Here is a 9,939-nt window from a genome sequence, read left to right as displayed (position 1 = left end):
AGCCCCCCAAAAATATAAACTGCACCATGTGTAACAAAATATATAAATATATATATATATATAATATAATATATATAATATATATATATATATAATATATATAAATATTTTTTATATATAAATATATAAATAAATATAAAATAAAACTATTTACTGCGTAGATAATCACCATCACCATAAATGTCTGAATATTAGCATTGTAGTATTGTGGTACAGCGTAGTACAGAGTAGTACTGCAAGTGTGCAATAACAAGTGGAAAATGGAGGCCTTCATCATTTCAAAACCCTGAAAACTGAAGTAATGTCCCACCTCGGTCCATCTTCATGAGCCATTTCTTTCTCCCCCTGAAATAAAAGAGAATGAAAGCTAAACAATTTCATTGAAAATACAAAGTCTCGGGGTAAAAGAGCAAAATATCATGATCTGATGATCCCATATATCCAGTGCCCATTTGGCACACAAAACACAGCTGTCTATCCCCAGCTCACTGGCGCAGGAAACTCTGAGGTGCCCGGAATATAATGTTGCAAGTTCGCTAGCAAAAGCTCAAGTCAAGTCAGACAGGAGTAGAGAGATGCATGTGATTGAAAGAACCAGAAATGTCATCAGGATATTTTCTACTGTTCATATTTGTGACCCGATTCAGGAAACTAGGCCTCAAGACACTTCACAGGAGAGCCGAATGTAAAAAATTGAAATGCCTTATCGAACATGTGAACTTTCATGTGCCTTAATAACAAACTTGTATGCCATCAGTAAATACGAATGAAATTGTTAAATTACGAGCCTTGTTGGTTAAGCCACAGAAAAAGTGAACGACCTTCCCACTAGCCATTATTGGCTGAGGTAATGAGTGGGCTGGACATGCCGAGAGAGGAGTTCGAATTAGTCTGCCATATAGAAGGCTTCTGTCTATTTTAGCTCGTCAGTCTGTGTTAGTAATCCTGTCCAACGCAGCTATTTTTATGTATTGTGTAGTGGAGCTGCATAAGTGTTGCTCTCCACTTTTTGGAGGATCAAGTTTTGAAATCAGTGGAATTAGAGTATGATAGCTAAAGAGATGGAGAAAACACCTGTCTCCGGATTACATCTTCAAACTAAGAGCAACCGTGGTATTGCATTCCTGACAGGGAGATGCGTTCATCTTGCATCATGATGTATACATGTATACATCTATTTGAGATATTACGTTTCTAATTTTGACCGAAAAAGTGGTTTCATTTCACGCTAAAGTGTACTTCAGCTAGCTAGCTAACGTTAGCTGGCTGGCTCCCTAGCGGACTTTATTATTTGTTTCCCAGAGCCGCTTGCTATTCTAGTTAGAGCYTAATGTTAGCTAGCTAACATTGAACATGGTTGGTTAGCTGCCAGCACTGTGGCATTGTTGGAACGTTGTTCATTGTTGTTTAAYTAGTTAACTTTAGCTGGCTGGCTCCCTAGCGGACGTTATTATTTRTTTCCCAGAGCTGTTTGCTTTTCTAGCTAGAGCCTAACGATAAGCATTGTTGGCACTTTGTTCATTGTTGGCACTTTGTTCATTGTTGTATAATTAGCTAACGTTATCTGGCTGGCTCGTTAGCTAACATTACGTGTGTACAACACCCATTGAATATGGCCGGTGTCAGTAAAAGTCTGCAAAAAAGAGTAATGCAATTGTTGMCAGCAGAGCTGGTTAGGCTGTTTTCATGTTATCCAGAGGTAAACAAATCATCGGTCAGAGCGTCAAGTGTGTGCTCCGAGAACGAAACGAGATGTGTGGGGCTAAAGCTTAAGAGGGTGTGAACGATGCTGAATGGGTGCAGACAAAGAAGATCTCTTCACTAGATACTAAAACATTCTAAGGGGATTTAAATGTAGATTACAGATAAATCTAAGGGGATTTAAATGTAAAAATGTAGATTACAAGTTGATCAACTTTCAAAGCAGAATCACTTTCCCATTGTTCCTCAAATACAGTGTATGTTATATCATTTTGTAGCTCTGAGTCTGAGTCAATGTAAAAAACACAATTTCACATTTTGCTACATGAGACCGAATCCAGGTGGTGAGTCACATTTGTCGGCTTTAGGCCTATGTATTTTACTTAGTKGATGATGCAAGTTCTAGGCCTACTGTTGCTCTGGCCTGTAGGCTATCTCTGAGTTCTATGCTTTTATTTCTTCAGCCTCCAATGGATCACAGTGTATCMATGTGTCCATATGCCAGAGGCTGGTGCTCACGCCGTAGTTGAATTTAAACTTTTAGATTTTTATCGTTTTACTTCAGATTTTTTATGATTAACCACGTAACAATGATTTTGAGAAAGGGAAACGTTCAGTTTKAAATTAAACTGTTCCATGAAAATGAGAATATAAAAATAATCATCACTGGCACGCAGATCGGTACAAAKAGTAGGATAAGTTGTGAGCTTCCCCAAACTTGAAATTCACAAGTTGCTTATTACACCAGCAAAAAAACGTGCAAGCGCGTGCACACAAATCCYGTGAAAAACATGTCTGCCTAGGGAAAACAAAGGCCCGTCCAACTGATTGGTTCTGGCTCCGGTCCTGGTTAATTCTAGCAAGACAGGAGAAGYGCGCATGACAAGGACAGCTAGAGCGTACCTGATTCGTTGGGCTAAGCATGAGTAATCATTGAAGATGGTAGAAACGTCTCCTACTGGATTTCCATTAAGGTGAGATGAGAAAATGATGGTTAATGTAGCTATTATGTCATCCATTTTAGTCTGATTGATATTGTAAGGCWAAATATTGTGGTTGTGCAACATTGCGATGTTGACGCATGGTTAATTTTCATACATTTTTWACCTATAGCATTAACTGACACAAACATGAACTGATGGCTGATAGTACATTTGTTGAAAGTAAGCAGCATTAGAAACCAGAAAAATGGATTGAATACAGATATTCTCCACTTCTTATCAGCTGTTAGTTCTGTCCCAAGTCTGTGTTACTCCCTCCCTGCTGACAGATACAACAGTAACGGTAGTTCTGTCCCAAGTCTGTGTTACTCCCTCCCTGCTGACAGATACAACAGTATGGTTCTGTCCCAAGTCTGTGTTACTCCCTCCCTGCTGACAGATACAACAGTAACAGTAGTTCTGTCCCAAGTCTGTGTTACTCCCTCCCTACTGACAGATACAACAGTAACAGTAGTTCTGTCCCAAGTCTGTGTTACTCCCTCCCTGCTGACAGATACAACAGTAACGGTAGTTCTGTTCCCGGTCTATTTAATTTTGATTCATTTACCCTAGAAATGAAATCACAGTTGCTAATGGTAGAGGACATATATAAGTTGCTTGTCATAAAATATGGTCTCTCTAGCTCTATCGATGTAATTAGGAAAATAACTTAGGTGTTACTTTCATCCCGGGTACTCCCCTACCTCATTTTCCAATGTATTGAGTCTAGTAAATCCAACCTTTTAGACTTCAATAATCCAACCACTTGTTTAAGGACTTCAAGGTAACAAAAGATTCACGTAGAGCTCAACAACCTTTCAGAATGCGAATACAGTAACTGATTGTTGATTGAGACTACTGTTGATACAAGTGTTAAAGGTAAAACTATTTAGTGATAACTATGTTAGAATTAATACAGGTTAAACTATTTAATGATAACTATGGTAGAGATAATACAGGTTAAACTATTTAATGATAACTATGGTAGAGATAATAAAGGTTAAACTATTTAATGATAACTATGGTAGAGATAATAAAGGTTAAGCTATTTAATGACAACTATGGTAGAGATGATAAAGGTTAAGCTATTTAATGATAACTATGGTAGAGATAATTCAAGGGTCCTCTAAAAATAATGGTGCCCTTACTTCATTCATTTGGAGAGGATAACCAAATAAATTACAATAAATTAGATCAATTAATTTCTCCAGTAATAACTTCATAAATGATCTTGAATATCCATAGTCAGGGGAGCAACTTTGTTTTAAGATTTTTTTATACAATCGGATAATCACTCCGAACAATCAAGCGACCGCTCGGGGCAGTCCGCATTTTCCTGAAGCACACCGTTGCCTTAATGATGGTGGTAGTAGTAGCGCAGTGGTCCAAGGCACTGCATCGCCGTGCAAGAGGAGTCACTGCAGTCCCTGGTTAGAAAATAGGCTACATCACATCCGGCCGTGATTGGGAGTCCCATGGGGTGGCACACAAGTGGCCCAGCGTCGTCCGGGGTAGGCCGTCATTGTAAATACGATTTTGTTCATAACTGACTTGCCTAGTAAATTAAAGGTTTAATAAAAAACGTTTTAAAAAACTCGGGGGGGGGGGGACAAAAATGCAATTTCAGAATGTGGGTTGGGACATGTCCCCCCATCCCCAGTGACAGGTCTGCCCCTGTCCATTGCCAAAGACCCACATCATAGCCAAGATCCCACATGTTGTTCAGGAATACTGAGTATTGATGGAGAAAAGTGGTGGAAGACTCACTTTAACATGCATTGGCCGATCTAAACCTAATATAGAGGTGACTATAATAACAAGGCTTATAAAAGGGCTATGGGTTTATTCTGAATTTCAGACAGACATCAAATGTTCTGCATCGTAACACTGTCATAACACTATCTTAACATCGTAATAGGTCCACTATTATGCTGCGTTATAYGGTATCAGGCTGTGGGTGTGAGCTGTCATAAGCTGTCATAAGTCTAGAAAATACAGCAATATCTTTGTCATAACACGATCATTACATGTTTATGTCAGCTTATGACATGTGTTATAAACCCTTATGACATGTTCAAAGAAATTGTTACCAAAAATGTTGGTAAACAATTTCCACAATTACCAATCAAATGTACAGCGTACATGTACACTTTCAATAGGTTGATTCAAATATTAGCTAAAAATAATGATCTGGACATTTCTGACAAGTTAAAAATAGCTCTCTAAGGTATAAAATGACTGCCATGACAAGAGGAAAACTGGTGATGCACTCTCCAATACAATTTTACTATTACAACTTTCAAGAATGAATTGAAAGCCAGACTGAGTTAATAAAAATAAATGCACTCCTCCGCCTAGGTTTTAAACCACCAGTGGAGTAAAAAGTACCCAAATGTCCTACTTGAGTAAAAGTTTAGATACCTTAATAGAAAGTTACTCAAGTAAAAGTGAAAGTCACCCAGTAAAATATTATTTGAGTAAAAGTCTAAAAGTATTTGGTTCTATATATACTTAAGAATCAAAAGTAAATGTCATTTCAAAAAAATACTTAAGTATCAAAAGTAAAAGTAGAAGTATGAATAATATAAAAATCCTTATTTTAAGCAGAGCAGACGGTACTATTTTCTTGTTTTTAAAATGTGTGGATAGCCAGGGGCACACTCCAACACTCAGACATCATTTACAGAAGATGCATGTGTGTTTAGTGAGTCCCCCAGATCAGAGGCAGTAGATGACCATGTGTTGTCTCGATAAGTGTGTGAATTGGACCACTTCCTGTCCTGCTAAGCTTTCAAAATGTAACGAGTACTTTTGGGTGTCAGGTAAAATGTATGGAGTAAAACGTACATTATTTTCTTTAGAAATGTAGTGAAGTAAAAGTAAAAGTTGTCAAAAATATAAATTGTAAAGTACAGATACCCCAAAAAACTACTTCAGTAAAAATACTTTAAAGTACTACTTAAGTACTTTACATCACTGGAAACGACTGGTATATATGTGGTCCATTATTTCTACAGTTTGATTTGGTTTTAGTCCTTTCAATGTAGATTGAGGTAACCCTGCCTTAGATTATAACAACACCACTTCCAATGGAACTGCACAGAGCTAAGGATCTAATCCTGGGGTCTTAAACTTTTTCAGCTCAAGACCCAAATTAGAAACCGACCGTCATCCCATGACTCCAACGACTCAAACTAGGAAGAAATAGTGTGTGATTATATATTTATTTAAGCATCTTGCGACTCACCTCTCACTCGCTCACGGCCCACTTTGGATCCCGACCTATAATTTAAGAAACACTGATCTTGTCCTTTTAAATGCACACTTACTTTGAAATCGTTGACACTTTCAGACAAGCAGGCTGTGTGTTGAGCCAGGGTCACAGAGCAGTATAGGTCTACAGCTTGAGTCTATCACCTTTCATGGAAGACAAATGAAAGTGAAACGTTTTGATGGTCCATTCTAGGAAATCATACCGTTTTTCTGCATCTGTTACACAGTGCCTAATTAAAGTTCAGATACAACCTCATAGGTTCTTAAGGGTCACATGATTTCCCAGAAAGTAAAATGAAACCAAGGTTGTTTCTCAAAGTGCGTACTACCATAGATAGACACAAGAAAACAGATAACATCCCATTGTGGATGTAATAGACTTTACAATGGGTGAATATTTACACTGCACAGCCTAACCTATGGATTGTGTCCCCATGAAATGGAGTATCTCCTCAGTGACATTCACAGGACACAACTGTGTCGAGTTTACACAAATATTAGTGTTTTAGCTGCAGGACTTTGTGAGAAATCAGTTCACTAGACAGCCTAATGTGCATATTGAACATACAGATTGGACTGTACAGTCTAATCTAGAGATTGTGCTCCCATGAAATGGGTATCAGCCTACTCAGTGACACTCACAGAACTATGTACAGTTTACACACATATTAGCTGACCGGGGGACGCAGATACACAGCAGCGGGATGACATGGAAACGTAGACACAGAGGTATCCACTGAGAGCTAATTCCCTAATGACAGCGACTTCAGCTACCATCACACACAAACTTTTTTTTTCTGTTGCCCGAAAGCAGCACAACAAGGATCCACGAAAGAAAATAAACGATGTAGGAGAGGCAAACGGTCAAAGAGGGGACCAGGAACACAGGCCATGGACACAGAGCTATAGCAGGTCGCGGTAATTAACCTCTCCAAAAAAGAGCTTACTGACGCGCAAGTCTGTCTTATCTAAGGGCCTCTCTTTGGTACCTACGTGTACAGACAAACAATGTGATACGAAAGTAGATCTGTTTAAATGATTTTGCAAGATTAAATTTATATAGAAAATAAACGGACAGAAATACTCTATTACAGGTGGAGAGCTTCCATACTGAGCCATTAAAAACAGGACTTCCAAGTTGCCAGTTCTTCAGAATGCGCTGTATATGCCACTCCAAAGAGGACTACCTAGAAAAAGAAGCGGAGGTGCGCAACAGGTTTCTAAGTGGCTACTCTCCATAAAGTGTGGATGAAGCTTTTAATTTGGCATCGGGGAAAACACTAGATGAACTGCTACAACAAAGACCCACTAGATCTAAAGAACCCTGTGTAATGTTCACAACCACATATACTTTGACCTCGCGAAAAGCGGGAGATGCTGTCAAGTAACACTGGCATGTTGTATCATCAGACCCAGCTTTGCCTGCTGAATTTAAGAATCCAGCACTTATTTGAATATAGGAGAGGTCGCAATTTACGCGATAAATTTGTCCACGCCAACTGCCAGTCACAAAAGAAAATCAGCCAGGCTCTTTTACACCCTCTTCCGAGTGGCAGCTATACATGCAGAGGTTGCGCACAGTGCAACAATATGAAGAGTGAATATTTCTTCCACCCACATACAGGAAAACGGTTCCAAATAAATGACATTATTACGTGCTCCACCACCCATGTTATTTACATTATTAAATGTCCATGTGGGCTGTGCTATGAAGGTAAAACCTCTCGTTCTCTCAAACAGAGAATCAGTGAACATAAATTAAATTAGGAGAAACGACAAGGATTATCCAGTTGCAGTACATTTTAATGACCTAAACATAATTCTACGTTTAGATTTTGTGGCATAGAGAAAGCTAAGATATCAGACAGGGGAGGTGATATTAATAATACTCTGAGTAAAATAGAATGTTTTGGGATTTTCACCCTCCAGACATTATTTTCCTAAAGGTCTTAATGATGAAATGCCTATATATGTTATGTTGTAAATGTGAACATGAATTATGCCCCTATTTCCGATTACTCTGTGTCACTATTGTCGACATGAGCGGACCAAGGCGCAGCGTGAGTTGAGTTCCACATATTTTAATACAAAGTGAAACTACGAAAAAAMAACAAACATACAACGAACGTGAAGTACAGCGCGCACTAGGCAGTAACTGAAACAATATCCCACAAAGTAGGTGGGAAATAAATAACAGCTTAAGTATGATCCCCAATTAGAGACAACGATAAACAGCTGCCTCTAATTGGGAACCATACTCACCAACAAACATAGAAATACAAAATACTAGATAACCCCCCTAGTCACGCCCTGACCTAAAACACCATAGGAAAACCAGAGGGCTCTCTATGGTCAGGACTTGACACTCTAACGTTTTTCTTGCTGTACCCAATGATTTATGAAAACTTGCTTGGTAGTTCGATGTCCTCATTGTGGTTTAACAGAAGTGTTTAATACGTTTTATGTACACACTTTATTTTAATGTTGATGAAATGCATATTGTTATAATTGGTAGCAATAAAAAAAAATCCCTCGACTCCAACCCCATTCGATGCGTGGAACGGATGTGAGAGGGGATAGGTCAATATAAGGATGCTAAATTAAAAAACTCACAAAAGCTCTGAAGAAGGCCATACATAACACTTATTAAAGAGCAGTGATACTATCAAGAGCAGTGATACTATCAAGAGCAGTGATACTACCAAGAGCAGTGATACTATCAAGAGCAGTGACACTATCCAGAGCAGTGATACTATCAACAGCAGTGAGACTATCCAGAGCAGTGATACTATCCAGAGCAGTATACTATCCAGAGTAGTGATACTATCCAGAGCAATGATACGATCCAAGAGTGATAGGACTATCAAGAGCAGTGATACTACCAGAGCAGTGATACTACAAGAGCAGTGATACTATCAAGAGCAGTGCTACCTATCCAGAGCAGTGATACTATCAAGAGCAGTGATACTATCCGGAGCAGTGATACTATCCATAGAAGTGATACTATCCATAGCAGTATACTATCCAGAGCAGTGATCTTCATAGGAGCAGTGATACTCAAGAGCAGTGATACTATCAAGAGCAGTGAGGGCTATCCATAGCAGTGATACTATCAAGGCAATGAGACTAAATCAAGAGCAGTGATACAATCCATAGCAGTGATACTATCCATAGCAGTGATACTATCCATAGCAGTGATACTATCCATAGCAGTGATACTATCCGGAGCAGTGATCTTATCCATAGTAGTGATACTATCCATAGCAGTGATATTATCAAGAGCAGTGATACTATCAAGAGCAGTGATACTATCAAGAGCAGTGATACTATCCATAGCAGTGATACTATCCAGAGCAGTGATACTATCAAGAGCAGTGATACTATCAAGAGCAGTGATACTGTCCAGAGCAGTGATACTATTAAGAGCAGTTATACTATCAGGAGCAGTGTGCAGGTTTCCTCTTTTTTCTCATTTTTTTCAACTGTTACCTTGCACCTGCAAAAAAGATAGCTCAGATGTGCGAGTGCCTTTTGAATTTTTAACTACCTTTTAATGTGAAAGCTTACAAGACCATCATGCTTGATTTCCTTACAAGACCGTCTTGCTTGATTGGCTTACAAGACCGTCAGGCTTGATTGGCTTACAAGTCCATCATGCTTGATTGGCTTACAAGACCGTCATGCTTGATTGGCTTACAAGACCATCATGCTTGATTGGCTTACAAGACCGTATGTGGGCATTACTGACCACAAAGAATGTATTGCTAGATTTAAAAGTTTAAAGAATACAGGCACCACATTACTACAGACAAATCGCTCAATCAAGTATGATGGTCTTGTAAGTCAAGCAAGGATGCTGGTCTTGTAAGCCAATCAGGCATGATGTCTTGTAAGCCAATCAAGTATGATGTCTTGTAAGTCCAGCAAGGATGATGGTCTTGTAAGCAATCAAGCATGATGTCTTGTAAGCCAATCTCAGTTATAT

The 9,939-nt window shown here is 38.8% G+C and overlaps 1 protein-coding gene across 1 annotated transcript in view; it reads right to left on the bottom strand.

Moving 5' to 3' along the window:
• LOC112072403 (interferon-induced GTP-binding protein Mx-like) overlaps positions 1-6,141 on the bottom strand; it is an 83,458-nt gene extending 77,317 nt beyond the window's left edge. The window contains exons 1-2 of the mRNA XM_070439784.1: positions 6,011-6,141; positions 311-345 (exon numbers count right to left, since the gene is read on the bottom strand). Of these exons, the coding sequence (XP_070295885.1) occupies positions 311-333 (23 nt within the window). The 5' untranslated portion in view covers positions 334-345; positions 6,011-6,141. The remainder of the gene's footprint in view (positions 1-310; positions 346-6,010) is intronic.
• Between the last annotated feature and the right edge of the window lie 3,798 nt (positions 6,142-9,939).

This window comes from Salvelinus sp. IW2-2015, unplaced genomic scaffold, assembly GCF_002910315.2.
Source record: "Salvelinus sp. IW2-2015 unplaced genomic scaffold, ASM291031v2 Un_scaffold1915, whole genome shotgun sequence".
Lineage (NCBI taxonomy): Eukaryota > Metazoa > Chordata > Actinopteri > Salmoniformes > Salmonidae > Salvelinus > Salvelinus sp. IW2-2015.
Note: the sequence above shows the minus strand (reverse complement) of the source record. Positions and strands in the feature narration are given on the sequence as shown.